Genomic DNA, 18,538 nt, shown 5'->3' on the forward strand with positions numbered 1-18,538 from the left:
AATGTAGCCTGGAAAATCTATTATTGCTAGCTACAGTGAATAATTTCTTATGCCATTAGTAGGGTGTAACCTTCTGGCAAACCGTGACTTGGAATATTTCCTAACCATAATAATAAAAGCTTCAGTATGCGCAGGATGCTTTAACACAAAAGAGCAAGCCTAAAAAAAAAAAAAAAAACATATATACATACAAGAACCCTAAGAAGGTGGCCTAAAGAGATAGCAGCACTTTCTTGTAGCAATATAACCATGCCAAAATTAACAGCCTTCCCTTTGGTGAATGGTTCACCAAAGAACCCACTGGTGCAGTGAAATCTGACTGCAAGGATCCCTCACAGAAGGGTTTAGGAAAGACAACATTCCAAAATGCCACTGCAATACCAAGTGCTGACTGCAGGTCCTGCAGGATCAGCTGGTTCATGGTCAAGAAAAGATTGCAAAAGCTGTTTGCCAAACTTCCTAAATATTGCAGACCAACAATTTCCATCTGCTCTCCCTGTACTCATGATCTGCATTCGGCTGAATTTCACCTCAGAGATGCTCTGTCCTGGCCTCCTGTTCCTGCAGGAGGGGAGACTCCAGACCAGCCTGGAAGCTGATGCTGTAAGAGGAATCTGCACCTTATCCCACCTGAAATGGCAACTTGAGTCATCCTGAGCACTTCCATTGTCCCTTTGTCACCTCAGGTGAGCCAAAACACCTCCCTAATTCTCTGCCCCACCTATCAAAGCTGGATCTCTGTTCCCCCGGCTGACTCCTCCTCTCATGCCACTCTTGTGACAACTCTGCAAGCGAAGTTTGTGTTTCAAACCCATTTTGTGGGATCTGGGAATGCAGGAAGAGACTGGAATGCTTTTTGAGGCAGAAGCTGCCTATGACAAAGAGCCATAAATAAGAAATGTTTTGTGAATGCTGTAATGCAAACCACATTGAGATCAGCTGTAACTGCTCTGCTCTGTGCAGGGACACGAGCACTGGGTGTCAGTCTTGCAGAGCAGAGTCAGGGGATGGGGAATAGATAAGCACAGAACAGTGATATCACATTCCTAGCAGTCCCTGGATGCAGGGATTTGCTTGTGCCAAGCAAACAACTGTTCAAGGAACCTGAAGATTCCAGCAGAAGCTGGCAGGGTTGATCACCTGGGGTTGAACACCCCAGGGTTGATTTGCTCAGGGAGCTGCACCATCATGGGGTCCCTCCAGGAGCCCTGGGCCAGCACAGCTCCAGTCCCAGAGTTGTCATTATCAGCTCCTCACTGGGGCCCAGCAGCACCTGGAGCACTGGGGGAACCTGGCAGAGCTCCCAGCCTCCTCACTCAGCACAAATCACGACCCCACTGCTGGCCCTGGGCTCATCCCTCCACTCAGCCTGGAGCTCTGCTACAGAAAAGGGTAGAGGCAGCCTGGGATAAAAGTTCTGACCCTGCTACTTGTTGGAGGCTGGGGCAGCACTTCAGGGAAGCACAACCATTTTCTTCCTTCTTCATATTCTTTGACAAGCAATGACTTCAGCCACCTTTCAAAAGCAGAGGCCAAACTCTCCTTAGTGCATGTTCTCACCTATTAATCTAATATTGTGTCCCTCCTCAAGGTCAACCTCCAGAACACCTCAGGGAGCTGGTACAGAGCGGGACGTTCTCTAGCACTGCCTTGAAAAGGGAAAAGCTGCTGCTAGAGAGGAGAAAGATTCAGTGGAGGGTTACAGTGATATGATCAGGCTGGGAAATCAGGGGTTAGAGAGTAGAACCGCAAAGCAAAACATTCCTGTGCTGAGAGTGACAGGGCTGCAAGAAAGTGAAGAGAATATCACAAGAAAAGTACTGTGCTGCCAGGAGAAATGAAAGATGGGGGAAATGGAACAATCTGTCAGGTTTTAAAAACAGGAGACAATTCTTTGGAGACATTTGTTGGGCAGTCTGGGGATGCAGTCCCCCATAAATTCCACTGTCTGCTGATACCCTGCACTGTCCTGCTCCCAGGGTCTGAATAAAGCAAATCCAGACCAGTTTGTGCAAAGGATGGGGTTTGGCCAAGCATTCAGAGCATTCACTGGAGTGCAGCAGATCCAGCCCAGCTCTGCTGTGGTGCCTGCTCTTTCACCAACCTTTCATCTCTCCATTCAGCTTTAAATTGCTTAGGACAGAGCTCAGCCTCTCTGCCCAGAACTATCTTTGCTGGCTCCTGCACAATCTGGGCAGACTCAGACATTTTAGCACCACAGAGCAGTCATAAGTCACTGCACTGGATAATTACTTTTAACTCTGTGCAGGCTGAACCCAATTCTCCCAGGTCCTGCTGCTGGCAGGAACACCCTGCTGTTGAACATGCATCTGATTACAGCTCTGCTCAGCCAAATATTCCTCATGGTTTCTACAGATGTTCCTTTTTTTTTTCTTATCCCATAACCATGAACATTATGAGTCGATGCTCTCTTCACCTGCCACTTTTCCCTGCCAATAATCCCAATAAAACCCCATTAGCTCATGCCTTTAACCTCAGCACGTCCTAGCCATGCTCACTACATCTCATCTGGGATAATTTAAGGCTTCAGGAACTGTTGGCTTAGTGTTATCTTTAAAAATACCTCCCTCCCTGATACAATCAGAGGCAAAGAGGTTTGGGGCAAACAAAGACAGCTGAGCTTTCCAGTCTCAATGGGGTTTCCATAAAATACTGGTTCAGTTCTCTCAGAGAGAGTGTTTTGAGTTGGGAGCAGTAGGCAGGGGCTGCAGGCTCTGGGATCTCCCCCAGGGCAGCTCAAACCCAGCAGAGCTGTGCAAGTCCCCACCTGGAGACACCTGGGTTTGGGAACTCTTCTTACTCACTCAGGGAAGGGCTCCACCCAGAATCTGGATTTGTGGCCTTTTCCTGCCACACTACAGCTTCAAACAGAGCACATGGCTAGGGAGGGTGAGTTCACTCCTTACCTCTGCAGCATCCAGGACACCATGGATGCATGGGGGCAGAGGGCAGGACATGTGCTTGGCCCGTATCCTCCCTTTCCACAGCCACAGGTGGGCACAGGAATGCAGCTTCAAATTCAAAAAGCTCAGGGGCTGCATTAGGATAAACTGATCTTTCCTGATAGATGCAATGGAATTGTTATGGCAGACACTATAAAAAAATGACTGGGCTGGACCTGCAGTCAGCACAGAGGGAGGAAGGATTCCTCCTTCTCCTCCTTCTCAGCAGCAGGGCCCAGTGTTTGGGGTGAGGGCACCCTCACACACCATTCCCTGTGCTTGAGCCTCCCCAGACAGGGCCCTGAGCAGTGGGAAGCTGAGGGATGCCATCCCTAGCTCCCTTAGGATGCTTCCAGGAATGAGTGCCCTGCTCCAGAGCCCTGCAGCTTCTGCTCCTCATATCCTCAGCACTGACCACATCTGAATTCAGCAAATGTCAGCCAGGGCCAGCCAAGCCTTCTGCTTGGTGACAAAGGAATTGGCAAGCCCAGAGGATTTCCTCCTTCAGGAGGCCACTGCAAGAGCACGACCTGCCCCAGGGATCACTGATCCCACCCAGAGCAAGCAGCCTCAGCAAACTCCCCCTGCTCCAAAGAACCAGTTACCCAGATGCTCAAAACACACTGATCTCGACTTTCCAGGGCTAATTAAGGTTCTTGCCTTGTGTATTTTCACCCCCTCAAACTCATCTGCTCACACAGTGCCACCAGCAATCTGCCTCTTAAAAAATAATCCCTTCTGCAGCCTGCAAATGAAAATCCTCATCCCATAACTACTGCTTCCACAACCAGTGTGTTTGAAGATCCAAATGCCTGCCAGTGCAGAGTCAGAAAGAAAAACCAAGGAAATCCAAGGAGCTTACTGAGGGTGACAGTGTCGTTGATCCTGAAGCTGCAGAGCACGCGGTCGACGTTGCGGGCATGGCGAAAGCCATTTCCCCTCACCACAACCTGGAAGGACTCTGCCAAAACAGGCACTGGGTTATTGGTGATGCAAAGCAAGTCAGAGAATGGTCATTTAGGTCTTCAACTGCTAAAATCGGCAGTTTCACAATTTAATTTAAAACCTGTTAAAAACGTAACTTCCATGCTCTCCCTACCTGTGAAAAATGAGATTTACTTTTTCGGTACAGTTAAAAAAGTTTAATGAAAGACAATAAGAGACAAACAATAAAGCAAAAGGTTATAATTGGTGGGTGTTTGGCATTCAGCTAAGAGCACACCTGCTATTTTGGAGACATTCCTTAAATTTATTAGCCTGTTAGATATTCATAGACCCATTATACATTTTCAAACTTTTCTACAAACTATTTTTTGTATTTTAAGATCTGTTTTACATGGCCATTTCTTGAGTCTGATTTTTTTGAGCATGTGTGGTTTTTTGGTTGTGGTTTTAATTTATTTTTATCAGTTTTTATTTGGGCTGTCGTTTTTAATTTCTACAGATGGTTGGTGCTGGTAACTAGTATATCAGTAGCAGGTGTTTAGGGTGTTAACTAACTAAGTAGATAGTTTACTTACTGTAAAGACACTTTATTAGCTTATGTTACTCTTAAAGAAAACTATATCTTAAAAACCATTTCAACACCACACATATAACATCTACTCTAATGTTAGCGAAAAGCCAATACCATAATATGTATTTATAACACTACCCAATTTCAACTTTAATTTTTAGAAGCGGGAAATAATTCAGCACAGACATACTTTAACTGGCCTGCAGTGGAAACATGAAATTTTAAGGACCCTGAGCTTTGCCTCCTCCAAGTGTCCATTTTAAATGGCAGAAAGTTTTGGATGAAGAAAGGCAAAAAAATCTTCTAGTGACAGTTAATTTGGAGAAGTTTACGTATTCCTTTCCCAGGTAACTGCAAAGGAAGCAGCCCCCACAACTCCTGTGACTCTCAGAGAGGCACTCAGCTCATCCCCACTGCAGTTTGGCTGGGGAATGTGATTTGAACACCAAATTGTCTAAGACAAACCAGGAGCAACCTCAGTGCATCAGGGACACCACCCGGATTGAAAATCTCCAGGAACAACAAGGGACTTTGTTTTTGCAGGTTCAGATCTTTCCCTTTGCATTTTCCAGCCCCCATTTTCTCTCATCTCCCCCGAGGACCAACACACTGTACTTGTCAAGAAAAGCAGATTTGCTCTGGAATCTGGGCTCCCTTCCAGATCTGCAAATCATCCCAGCACATCCAAGGAAGCTGCTCCAGGCCCATGGTGTGCTGGGGGACGGCTTTTGGAGCTCTATTCTGCTGAATGTTCAAGGGAAATCACAGAAATCTCAAGCTCCAGGGAATGAGGGTTCATGTACAGTCAAAGAACAGAAATCAGAAATATCAGCAGAATCTGGCTCTGCCTGGGCCTGAACTGAACAGCCCAGTGCCCCCTGCATGACCAAATCATCCAAAAACTGCCCTTTCAGAATGATATCACTGCTGAAAGCTATCCCTGGATTGTCTTGGGCAGGTGAGCAGTGCAAGAGTGGCCTCAGGTACCACAGAGACCTCAGGTTTGCTCCCTGCAAACAAAAAAAACCAAAAAAACCAACCAACCCCTGCCCCTCAAACCCCCCCCCCCCCCCAAAAAAAAAACCCAAACCAAAATGAAACAAAAAACACACAACAAAACAAAACCACAACGAAACAAAACAAACAAAAGGAAAAAACTGCCAACATCCTCCAGGGTGTGCACAGCAACATGAAAACTTGAGGAGTCACAGCCATACCTGTGACATACCAACATGGAATTCAAGGACACCAATGCACATCATTTGTGTAGTCAATGGCACTTTGATCAGTCTCAAAGCCCTAAGTGATTAAATTACCTGCAGGGACTGTTTGCCCCAATTTGGAGACTAGGCCCTGAACTGAGGATCCAAATAACTGATGGCATTTCCCATGCTCTTCTTGTGAAGTCCTGGCCAAATTCTGATGCAAACAGTTTTTATAAACCCATCTGCATTTCTTCTCAGCTACTCTGCTGGGCACAGCTATTCCTACCCCTGTCCTCCCATCAAGGGAGGTAGTGAATGGCAAAGAATGGCAGTCATAAGATCAAAGCACCTAGAAAGTGTTCAAGATGGTTATAAATGAGGATTATAAACCATCTTCTAGTTCTATAAGCATCGTTGTTTATCACTTGAATAAGTATGTAAATATCTTTTTAAGTGCAGTGCATCTATTTCAAGTCTGGCACAGCTGTAAGACAGACTGGTTTGACAGAAGAACATTTATGCAAAACTTTTGAATTCAGGCCTGTTCTGTAAAAAAATCCAATTTGACATCACTTGGCAGAATTGGGACATGTGCAAACTACCCTGAGCTGAAAAAGAAATTCACCCTCCGAAAAAAGTGAAATATTTAGCCCCCGATAATTAGCGAATCTTGCACTGTCCCGCAATTAGAGGTGAACTGAATATTGTATTTTAGGCAACATGAAGCATGGCCTCACTCATACTTACCCCCTGCACAGATACTGGAAGGCTCTGCTGCCAGGATTTCTATACAGGACTTCTTCAAAATCTAAAAGAGACAAAAAGTCGTGAAGTACCTCAGCTTTGTTTCCATGGAAACAGAGCTGTGAAAGGTGAGTGTGCACGGTTTTCACACAAACATTTAACTCATGGGAGCGTTTTGCATTCGTTGTACAATTACAGCTCTTGTCTTCCCAACTCTGAACCACCCGGGAGGTGTCACCGTTGCTGGTTGGAAGGTGAGGGATGCCGAGGTGAGGGATGCCAAGCTCTCTCCTGTCCCAGGGCAATCATGGCTGTGTGCCCAGCATACTGCACCCCACGATCTGAAATTATTCATGGTCTGCAACCCCAAAAGGCTGTGGAGGCACCATCACTGTCCTCCCTTTGCAGCCACACCTCCCTCTCCAAAGATACTTCAGACTCAAAACTCCAAATCATTCATCACAAGTTTAAGCTAAACTGTTTAGCTTTGTACTAAAACATCCCAGAGAGCCACTTGTCACGTCTCACCCAGGGTTTGCGACTTCTCTTTTTCACCTGACTTATGCCAGCTCACCTAAGAGCATCCCCAAGGCTGCTCTGCGACTTCAGACCAAACGCACAGACAATTCTTCTCTGTTTAAGCCAGGCTTAAAGGAGGCAGAGTGTCCTTGGGAGGGCTGTCCCTGGCTCTGAGCACTTTATTGCAGTGATTTACACAAACAGGCTCAGCCGAGCACTCAAGGCAGAGGAGCAAGCTGGGCGGGACACTTTATTTATTCCCTCGTGGTGCTGGAGTTCCTCAGGCTGTTCCCCACAAGCTGCAGCCTCTGCCCTGTAGGCCAGCCCCAGCTCCTCCTGCACAGTGCCAGTGCCTGGCACCCTGGACAGGGCTTGGGGGGCTCAGCCCCAGCCCCTACACAACAACACTGATCAAAAGCCAGCTCAGCTCCAAGGGGCAAGCAAATGTCAACCAAGCATCATTTGGTGACTCAAACCCAACATGAAAACTATTTTCCCAACTTTACATTGAAACATCTGTAAGGAAAGAACACCAAGCAATACAATAAATTCTGTAGGAAAAAGATAACATTTTTTTTTCCTCCACAGTCACAGCTCCCTGCCTCAAAGACCTAATTGCAAAAACTACTCATTGAGCCAGGCTTTGTTTTTTAAAACATTTAAACAGAAGTCTGAGTTACTGAGAAAGCAGGGCTGAAAGTACCAAGGGACTTGAGGAGGCAGGATGGTCTGAGCTGGTGGCAGCCTGACAGGTGAGGAGAGAGATTTGCAGGAACAAAGTTTAACAGGAACTGTCAAGTAGAAAAAAAGAGAAAGTCAACAGTTGAGAACAGAATTGAGAACCAGTAGAAGAATTTAAAATAGAATAAGGAAAAACACAGAGAATGCAAAATACAATCAGTACTTTTTTAAAAAATGAAGTAAAACCCCACATGATTAAATTTGAAATTAATGACTTCTACTCAGCTATTTGCAAACACTCCTGATGTAAGGCAGCTCAGAGGGGGAATAGCAGGTGTCTCTATTAGATGATGCAGATCTCCCAGTCCAATCTAATCCCTTTACACGACTATAAAAAAACTGGCCTTAAATACTTTAATGGTGCCAATTGCAATATTTATTTTGATTTAGATTAAGTTTCCAATGCTCTGAGCACACACTCTTACTTAAAGTGAACATCAGGAAGAATTATTGCAAAAGGCAGGACTATTGCAAAAAAATTCCTTTATGTCTCTTCCTCATTACAAATACATTCCAAAAGGACTCAGTGTCTTCATGATAGAAGATTTCATGGGATCTGTCATTTTCTGAGGGCCTGGGGGATACCTGGGCCCTTTTGGAAACTAAGTGAAGAAGGGGAGTGAAATTCTACATCTGCTGGAAACTTTCACTCAGTATTCTGCTCACAATGAACACACAGCTATATCATTTCACCACAGCAGCTGCATATTCCTTAGATGTTCTTTCCACCAAATTTGGGCATTCTAATTAGCAAACAGGATGCTGAAGTACAATAGGTTACTGCCTAATTAGTGTCAGTGGGAATGACCTGCAGTCTGATGCCAGGTGCTCATTAGCAAGCTGTCTTCAATTGCCAAAGTCTGTTGCCAATTACAAAACAACCATTTATTTATGAAGTGTTTCCTGCCCAGTAATATCTACATGAGCTAAGTTAAAAAAAAAAAAAAAAAGACCCACATGTTTAAGTGCTTCTTAAAGATGCCTTCGGGGGAAGAAAGAAGTAGAAAGCCGATCATACACCATTAAAATTAACAAGGAACTCTGTGCAGCTGAGGCTGGGAATTATCAGCTGATAAACATTCTCTATGTCCATTATGGAATTTGCACTTGCAGGCCATGCCTGGAATTAACCTTCTCTCATCCCTATCCCCACTCAGGGGCTCTCGCCCCTCTCCCTGCTTCAGGGAATCTGCCAGTGAAGTCTGGGCAGACAGCTCAGGATGGGCACACAAAGCCATCATCACATTCCTCGCAGCGCCTCACTGATGCTCACATGGAGTTCTCTCTGAAGTCCCCACACTGCACACATCTAGCACTGCAATTTGTCCCAGGAAACATTTGTGTAATACACAGAAGAATTCAGTGTACTCCCAAGCTCAAACTTCCTGGGGTGAAGGAGCACCTTGGACTGCCACATCCTAAGAGCTGAGGCAGAACCTGGGAAACAGTGAGAGCAGCTGAGCACCACTGCAAGGGGGTCCAGAAGGATAACACAGAAATTAAACTTGAAAGGATTAACCATATGTGGAATTCATACAGACATGAGACAGTCCCACAGACTAATTCATGCTGCTTCATTTCTCACCCACCACAACTGCTCCCTGCAACTGTCAGGCCCCTTGCTAAGAGTTACAGCTCTGAGATGAGCTCCAAGCTGGTGCCATGGTTTAGCACATGGCAAGGATCAGGAGTTGTCCTGTCCCAAAGCTGCTCCTCAGGCAGCTCCTATTACAGGCTCAAAGGAAGGTGATGACAGGATCCCATCCTGACCTTCACGTTGCTTCATGCTCCTTGCCTCCAGCACTCCTTCCAAAGCTGTACTGGGAAGGACATGAAGTTGCATTTCAGGTTTTCTTCTAAGACTTGCTTCATTTGCTTTAAATTTACTAGTTATAATCTGCAGAAATTTTTCATAGCAAAGGAAAATGTCATAAAACAATTCAGTTCCTTCCATTCATTTCCCAGTGTGCAGCAATCAGTCAGAACTGCTTCTGCTCCAGATTGTTCCTTCCTGACAAACTCAAACCACTCAATCATTAACAGGGGGAAGCTGGAGTTTTAGCAGTGGCTTTTGCACGATGAGGAAGAAAAATAAATTTGTTTGCTTAAAAAAAAGCCACACTTAAACACATGGGAGAGAAAGGACCATACCCCATGGTGCACTGAACACCCACTTAAAGAAACGTGTTTTTAGGCATGACCTCAGTGTGGGATTGGATTTTCCTCTCAATTTCCAGGGCTTGAAAGAGACAATCCCTCCTGGAATGCTGGGAGCAGATCTCCTGCAGCTGCTCACTCCAAGCCCTCTGGCTCCCACAGAATAGGAAGGGCAGGTGCTCAGGAACATTCCCACCTCCACCAACCTGAACATCTTTGCTCAGCAGATCCAGTTGAGGCCAGCCCCAAGCTCCACCACTCCCAACTCCCACACTCTTCCGTATTCCAGAGGGACTCCCAAGTCCACCAGCTCTTCACATGCAGAGGGTGGGGAGAGACCCAGTCAGGACAAGGCAAGAGGAGAAAGCCAGGGCAGCTCACACCAAATCCCTGCAGACCCACACAAACCCAGGGGTTCACATCTCCAGAGTTAATTCAAGCACTCATCTCCCCAGGCTCATCACTGGATCTTTCCTTCCCCTGTGACATCAGCCTGATCCATCCTCTCTCCACATGAGCATCCTTGCTGTGCCAACTCTTACACAGGAACTGAAGGAAGTTTGCAAATCCTAGGGGGTCCTTTCACCATTAACATTCCCTGTGACCACAGATGCTCGTTTGCTCCAGCACAGGGGTGCTTTTGGCAAGGATGAGAAAAGTAGGGGAGAGGAACCTGATTTTCCAGCTAGAACAGGAATCCACAGTTTGTTATTCTCTGGAGTGATTAATGCCCTCCTTGTCATTCCTTTCACACAAAAAAACACTTCCCTTCTTGCCAGGCTACTGCAGTGACTCCAGTACAAGTGCTCAGGTCACAGATTCATCACTGTACAATTGCACTTCCCTGTGACCCCCCTTCCCAAGATGGGAAGTCTTGCACCACTCAGCTGGAGCAGTTCTGGACTGGCTGCCTGGAGGCTGAAATCTTCCCGCTCTGCTCAGTGTAACTGGAAGGGGAGTCAGAGCTGCTGCTGGAATTCATTAAAAACAGCTGCAAAGGGAATGCAAGGCTGGGAAGCAAACGAGTGCTTTTTTTTTGTTGTTGTTTTGTTGCTTTCTTAAATGACATGCAACACCTGATTGTCCAAGAGAGCTGAGGCAGTACATCCATGCTCAGACAGTGCCAGGAAAACCAATAAACCAGGGATTGTATTCCATGTCCATGCCAGAGCACCAGGGAGAATTGAGCCTCTGCTGAGGGAATGGTTTTCTGGAATTGCATTGTCCAAACAGTATGTAACCACTGTAAACAGAGAAACCCAAGCCCCCCAGTGAATGCCCCCTCCTCAGCTCCAAAGCACAGCTTTCACCTGGGTTTTATCACCCAAGCAGCCTGCATCAAAACCTGCAGCCTGCACCACAACACACAGAATGGGGGTTGGGGATTTCCCAAATCTTGGAGCCAGGGGAAGCATTCCAACCAGCCCAGGCCCTGAAGCTCTCATGTGCTGCACCCTACCCCTGCAGGAAATCCAGGAACTGGGAATAGGGAAACCTAGGGATAACCTATTGATAAGCTCGACCTTGAAGCAGCATTTTAGCACAAACCAACGTTGGTTCCCTTAGACTAAATGATTCAGTGGATTTTTGTCCAGCAGGTTCTTGTGAACAAAGAAATGTTTTAACAGACTAGTTGGGACTCTGTTTCTTCATGCAGGAAAAAGCCAATTCTTTATTCACATAACTAATTTTACACAGTTTTCACACATGCTGTGTGCAACTGATTGGCTAGCAGTATTCTTGCCACGTAATTCATTGGTTAAAAGCTATTTTTGTGTGTACCTGCTAACACTCAGGTGTTTACATTTTCCTTTGTGGATTCTCAAGGGACAGCTCTATTGTTTATGCAGGTGCAGACTTATATGCCTTACTAGAAGAGGTAGTTGTGTTAACTAGCTTCTCATTCTCTGATTCTTTCTTATGGGAGCTCACAAGCTACTGCTAGCTTAGCTGGAGTAGCAGGGCGTAAAACATATTTTTAAGACCTTTCTTTTATAATATCTCTGTCTGCAGCAGAGAACCAAACCTCCATCTGTGCAGGGTGACACCAATGTGCAGGAGTGCAAACACTGGGGTGAAAATACTCACAGAGTCTATGATCCCCTGCAGGGCTTCAAACCCATCATTCACTGGGAAGACGTGATCTTTGCTGTCAGCAATCCGGGCCAGCTGACACAGCAGGGAGAGGAAACGGAACAGAAATGCAAACAATGAGATCAATTAGCCAGTAGGCAGCAAATTAAGACTTTTCCTGATTAACTGGCTTGCAAATAAAACCCTCAAATACTCAGCTACTCTCTGAATTGCCACTGTACTGTGGCCTATTAAGCAGTAACATGTTTATCTTGTTAGCCTGATTGACTTTATAAAGCTCTGTATCAGGGATCAGAAAAGACTTGGAGACAAGACAGAACATGGCTTTCACTGGTGCCCAGGGGTTAATGATCTTTAGGGCAGAGGTTGAACCCCAAAAAAGGTTCAACCTTTAATCATGGAGGTATTTTCCAACCTTAACTCTTCCATAATTCTTTGAAATTATATCCCATGTGAAGATACTGGCCTGATTCACCTTTCCTGTCAGGACAGAGATTTGTGTTCAACCATCAGAGAGCCAAACAGAAGGAAGCAGGGAGATATCAGGAGATATTTTCTGAGTGGAGGTTGAAAGGTCTCAGAGGAGCATTCAGAAACCTCTGTGATGAGGAGGAGGGGCCTTCCTGAGATGGAGGCAAGTTCAGGGGAGCCAGGACAGCACCTGCAAAGAGCTGCCTGCAGGTTCAGCTGCCAAGAGCACACCAAGAGCAGAGCTCTAAGCCCAGCTCAGCAGTAATGAGCTCTCCATGCATCTGCTGGAGCAGACTCAATGTGAGTGCTGCAAGGCCAAGGCTTGTTCCAGTAAATCTCCCCTGGCAGAGGTACCAGCAGCCTCTCTGGAGCTTCTTGGAGGCAGCAAAGCAGCCACACATTCCTCCTAAAACCCCACGGGCTGCCCCTGGCCAGCTCCTGTCACTCAGAACCCCCAGCTCTGCTTCCAGAGCCATCCTCAGGCAGCTTTGCCCTCCTGCTCATTGCTGGCTGGCTGAGCTGTAGATGCTGCTGGAGAAAAGCTGGATGTTTACAGCTCACTCAGTTCATTCCCCTCAATCCTCCTCCTCATCCATTCTGGACTTCAGACACAGCCATCTAATTCCAGGTAATTTTTTCACTATCTACGTGCCTTCAGGGAGCAGCTGTCTGAGGTCTGCTGCTTTAGGTCTGGTCTCTGTGCCATTTTTATTCTCTCTTTGCTTTTTCTGTGGCTTACTCTGGGTTATACCAGTCTCTGGGGTTGATTTAAAGGAGGTTGTTCTAAACCAAGTGTGGTTTGACTCCTTTTCTGAAAGCTGAAAAACCTGGAAAAGGTCTTTCAACCCCTGCTTGTGTGTAATGGGGCTGTGTAAGTGCTTCTCTCATTTTAGAAAAAAGTCAACTGTTATGTGTGAAATACAATTCACAGACATACCAATATTCAAATGAGAAATTCAGAAGTCGCACAAAACACTATGAAATATTGGTCTCTAATGAAGCTGTTTGCTTTTTACAGCACAGTTTTCTTCTGAAAGGAAAGCTGCACTGAAGCTGAAGGGTTATATGGCAATATTTTAGTTTTATGGGGAAAAACATCCCCACAACTTCTTTCTGATTACAGCTCAGGCCAGAGAATTCACTGCTCTTCCTGTGTCTTTCCCCTCCTTTTCCCCAGCATTAGCAAGAGTAGCTGGGGCAGGCTCAGACAGAGAGGGGCCAAAAGCCAGACCCAGCTACATCAGGTGGTCACTTCAGAGAGGCAACAGAAGGAGGGGAAAGCCCCTGAAGAAGCCTTGAGCAGGGGACCCAGGGCTGTGAGCCCTGCCAGGCTTTGCCAGGCACTCAGGGACCACGGGGCTCCCTCACCTGGGTCTCGTTGAAGTCTTTCACACCCACACAATACACGGTGGCTCCCAGGTCCCGAGAGCGATTCGCCTGTGAGGAGAAGAGAGGAGAGACCACATGGTTACCAACGGGCTGGGATGCAGCTTCCTCAAAGCTCTTAGCCATAAATTCCCTCTTTTTCTGTAGAATGAGCAAAGGGGGGAGCTTAGCAGAAGAGGACTTGAAAAACTTTCTTCCCCAATTCTGTAAAATCAGGTTTTATTTGCTGCTAAGGTTACTATTGTTTAGTAAAACAAGTGCCAGGGTATTTGGCAGATTTTAAAAATTGAATTAGTTCACCTTTCTAGCTCCTCCAGCTTCCCAAAAGATGTCAGGCTAAATCAATTTTCTTTTCATCATTTAGGGCACATCCCAGCATAACAGTAACCAAAAATGCTTTTGTGTGTTCTGTTTCAAATGTGGCTTCATGATAGCCAGAGGTGAGAGAGGCTCCATTCCGTCTGCCCTAAAACTGCATCACTCCCATGGCTTACAGCATCCTGAACTGAAGGGAGAGCAGGCACAGGTTTGATCTTCCCAGGCTGCTTTATTGAAGTTGCATTTACTGCTACAAATGCCTAAGTATGAATGAAGCAATTTAATAGTATTTCAGCAGAACAAGAACACCTGACCCAGCTGAAAGCTCCTTCCCAGAATAAATTAGATTGCTCGATTGTATGGGAAGACTGCAGCAATGCAAGTTGCTCACTAGCAAAAAGCTTTTTTAGCAGAAAAACATAATTCCAGTTTTACTCTGGGAAACTTCAATCCAAACAACTGGAGTAACTCACAGAGTAAGTGCTGAGTTCAGGATCTCCTTCCACCAGCCCATAGCTGCTCTTCCCAAACCAAAACAAATACAGCACTTCTGACCTTTCAACTTGTTCATTCACCTCTAAAAACAAACTTGTTTTTCTTGTGGAGTCTTTACTTTAGAAGGGAAATAAAAAGAGATGAACCATAAGGAGGGGAGCTATAGATTCAGGACATTTCATGGAGCAATACTGGTTTCAATCTACAACTCCATTCTTTTTGTTGTTATTGGATTTAATGCTGCACTTTGGACAGTCTGAGAGGAAAAATTCTGTCCATAGCAAATTCATGCAGAAATACCATCTTCCAAGCTTAGATCACCCTGGTTTTACTGATAAGTGCCAATTGCTCATCTCTCCAGGGAGGATGTCCAAAGGAGATCTGCCAGAACATTCTGCAGCAAAGCTCTCAACGCTCACCCCACTGTTTAATATTTTGCACAGTTCACTAATATAATGAGGATGTTGAGGATATGTGCTTGAATCTCGAGATATTTGTGGAAATGTTGGACTGGGTGATCTGAAAGATTTTCTGATGTGAAAGAAGCCATCCTCTTTTTGTGAGAGTAAAAAAGTGAAAGTGAGACTATTCAGCATTTCCCAGAGCAATCCAGTAAATACAGAAACTTTTCAGCTGTGAACAATCCCTTCTTCTAGTGTTTATTTTTAACTGGAAGTTTTAACCCCTCCCTCTCCTTTCCCCTGAACAGTCTCAGCTGTGGTATTCAGAGGCTGCTGCTGTCAGTGGCTATTCTTTAGATCTGTGTCTGCAGAGCACCAAAGTGGAGTTTTCTCAGTGGGGAAATGTGATCTTTTGCATTCACAGCAGCAAGCCCAGACATTTCACTGTCTCCCTGAGTACAAATGTGTAAGTCACTTACCTCCCTCTCAGAGTAGAAAAATAGATCTTCGTGGAGCTCTCCATCTGTCAATGCAATGATGACACTGGCAGTTCTGTAACCTGAACACACAAACCTCTTCAGTCCCTTGGCTTTGGTTCTGTTTGTTAAGCCACCTCAGAAAACATCCTGCCTGTGAGCACACTCAGAGGGCATAACTGTGGTGGTATTTCAGACCAGTAAATGAGGCCGCAGCCATCAAAAAGTGCAATTTGTTCCTAGTTAGCTCCTGATTTTAATAATGCTGTCAGTTCAAGAAATCCAGAGGGGTTCTTTCAGCTTGTGTTAAAAAGCTCAATTGGGATTTAAACAAAGATGATGGGAAAAAGGCCTAAAATCTTCAAGATTCCTGAGTAACATTTCAGGAATATCATTAAACCTCACAGCTTTCCCTTTCAAACCAGAAAGTTTTTACATCTGTTACAGGGAAGGAAAGGACAAACATTTTTCCAGTTGTCTGCACTTACTGCTTTTAATAATTGCTGATTTAAAAAAAATCTTTTACCTAAGAGCTTCTCCATGTACTTATATTTCAGAAAGAAGAAGAAATGGTTGCCTGAGCCCTCCAGCAAAAGTAAGGCACCAGACAATTTTGGAGAGGGTGGGCACCTGCAGCCAGCCTGGCTTCCCCCTTTTGGCCTGTTACACTTTAATTCCAGCTCCTTAAAGCTCCACTCTTTCTTTTTCCCTTTCAGCAATACTTCCCTGACTAGCACCACATCCCTGCAAGAAAAGAAGCCACCCCCACCCTTCCCACAGCAAAGCTGCATTTTAGATCTGTTAAAGTTATCATTCAAAAAGAAAGAGAAAAAAAACATTCAACGGATCAAGAAGGCCTCTTACCGTGAACATTTTCATAGTAAATCTGTTCACTTGCCTAAAATCAAAGCAGAAGATTATCAGTAATGAATCAATAATAAGACCTTGTGAACTTCTACTTGTGCAGCAGAAAGGAAGGGATGGAAGTGGGGATGTCACATTTGCAGTTCACACAAGAGCTCTACTTTCAGACATCTGATTCACAGAGCAAGGTCCTTGCCTGGGGTTTTGATGCATTCCTGCAAGGTCTCATCAGCCAAACCAACCCCAGTGCTGTCTCCCACTCTGTTCTCCTCTCTGAAAATCCTGTCCACTTTCATCCTTGAGAAATGTCCTAGGCCAAATGCTAAGTATTCCTCAGCACCTCCAGATCAACTATTCCAACTACAAACAAACCAACAGCTCTGTTAGATCACCTGAGTTTCTTCTGTGTTCACATTTCAGTGATGGGGCAGCACTTAACAATAAGCAGACAGTTCAAACCCCTCCCAAATAACCACTAAGGACAGAGGTGGGAGGGAGTGCAGGTTTAGAGAAACTCCTGAGCTAGTAAAATATGTAAAAAATATGCCCAGAAGGAGAAGATCAGAGCAGGCAGTAAGATCTTCAGCTATTTGGTCACCCCAGGTGTGAGCTGTGACCTCACCCCCCCTCAGCCCAGGTAGGACTGACAGCTTCCCACCCTTCCTGGACACAGAGCCACAGGGGACTCTATGCCACTGCCTTCTCCCAGGCACAAAAGGCAGCTCTGCCCATAAAAGCTGAAGGCAGAAATAAAGAGAATTAGTAGAGTTTGCAGCTCCAGCACTGAGCCCTTACACTCCCTGTACTTGCTGCAACAAAGGGACAGGGTCCCACTCACCCACCAGAGAGTTCTCAACCAGCCCCTGTGTCCTACAGCTCCTGAGGAGCAGAGACTGTGCTCAGCACTGAGCCTGCACCAGTTACCCTCTCAAATCCTTCGTGCATGTATGTGTCCCCTCCTGGCAGCACCTTCTGCAGCTCCTCCAGGCCCTGGCGGATCTGCTCCCTGGAATGAAGGCAGGCATTCTGTTAGACCCAGAAGCAAAGCCACCAGGATGTCCTGACAGCCATCTGGGGATGTGCAGGGCAGAGCCAGGCACAGGGAGAGGGGGAAAAAGTTTTTAACCCAGTGTTTGCATAGGGTAGATGCCTCTCCAGGGATGTGAACAGTGTTGTGCTCCCAGTGATCCCAGTGCCTGGGGAAAACATCACAACAGCACCATCCCCAAGGTTCATAGCCACACATTTCATACATTTCTTCCTAAATTAATATTCCCTGCTCAAACCTCAGCAGCTGACTTGCACCTGGCTCACTTTCCTGACACATTTTCTTGCTCAAGTATACAAACATTATCAAACAGCTACAAAAAAATGACACACAGACTATCCTGGCAACTCCAATTTATGTGGAGCTACATCTTCAGCTCTTTGTTAAGCTGACTGGAAGACTGAAGCTTTTCCCAATGGTTTATTGTGACTCAGGGTACGTGTTTTAGTTCTTTTCAGGAGTGCCAGGCACAGTGACAGGTCAGCTGCAGGCTCTGTGGTTTAGGCAGTGATTAGTTGTTCCTTTGAGTGGCAAACACCAAACTCTGGAAGCCAAGCACGAGCCAGGAGTCTTTAATACAAGATAAAACCCTGCAGTGTGTATCTGAGTAAACTGCACATAATGTCCATGGGAAAGGGATGAAGTCACTGCAGGCAGAGCCACATGGGCATGCCAGGAGTCACTTCTGTCTCTACATTTTCCAACCACTTCAGAAAGGCCAGCTGGTATGATCACACATTCACTGTGAGGCTGATGGCAGCAGGGCATTGACACTGCTCGGTCTGCACAGCAGAGATTCCCCAGGGAGCAAAGACTCTCTGCTTTTGAATTGTCACATTTCCAAGAACCCATTCTGTACCAGTGATATCCCAAACTAGCTAGACACTTACAAGGTTCCTCCTCTCAGGCAGCCATGCACATACCAAACCAAAGTTGGAGATAAAATGGAGCATTTCCTGTCATCAAAATTGTTTTTCAGAGGTCCATAAATACACGAAAATAAAGAGCAAAAGTAAATAAAAATACACAGCAAAAGTAAATAAAATGCCAGTCCAGTCCCATTGGACACACTGAGTTTTCCCAAAAGGAATGCTCAGCACCCTTAACCCTCACATTCAGATGCTGAAACACCACTCAGAG

The 18,538-nt window shown here is 45.7% G+C and overlaps 1 protein-coding gene across 1 annotated transcript in view; it reads right to left on the reverse strand.

Annotated features, from left to right (window-relative positions):
* ANTXR1 (ANTXR cell adhesion molecule 1) overlaps nucleotides 1-18,538 on the reverse strand; it is a 68,930-nt gene that overhangs the window by 41,216 nt on the left and 9,176 nt on the right. Inside the window, exons 4-10 of the mRNA XM_062510438.1 lie at nucleotides 17,275-17,356; nucleotides 16,351-16,384; nucleotides 15,490-15,569; nucleotides 13,779-13,847; nucleotides 11,934-12,014; nucleotides 6,432-6,492; nucleotides 3,826-3,924 (exon numbers count right to left, since the gene is read on the reverse strand). Coding sequence (XP_062366422.1) covers nucleotides 3,826-3,924; nucleotides 6,432-6,492; nucleotides 11,934-12,014; nucleotides 13,779-13,847; nucleotides 15,490-15,569; nucleotides 16,351-16,384; nucleotides 17,275-17,356 — 506 coding nt within the window. The remainder of the gene's footprint in view (nucleotides 1-3,825; nucleotides 3,925-6,431; nucleotides 6,493-11,933; nucleotides 12,015-13,778; nucleotides 13,848-15,489; nucleotides 15,570-16,350; nucleotides 16,385-17,274; nucleotides 17,357-18,538) is intronic.

Source organism: Cinclus cinclus, chromosome 29 (assembly GCF_963662255.1).
Source record: "Cinclus cinclus chromosome 29, bCinCin1.1, whole genome shotgun sequence".
Classification (NCBI taxonomy): domain Eukaryota; kingdom Metazoa; phylum Chordata; class Aves; order Passeriformes; family Cinclidae; genus Cinclus; species Cinclus cinclus.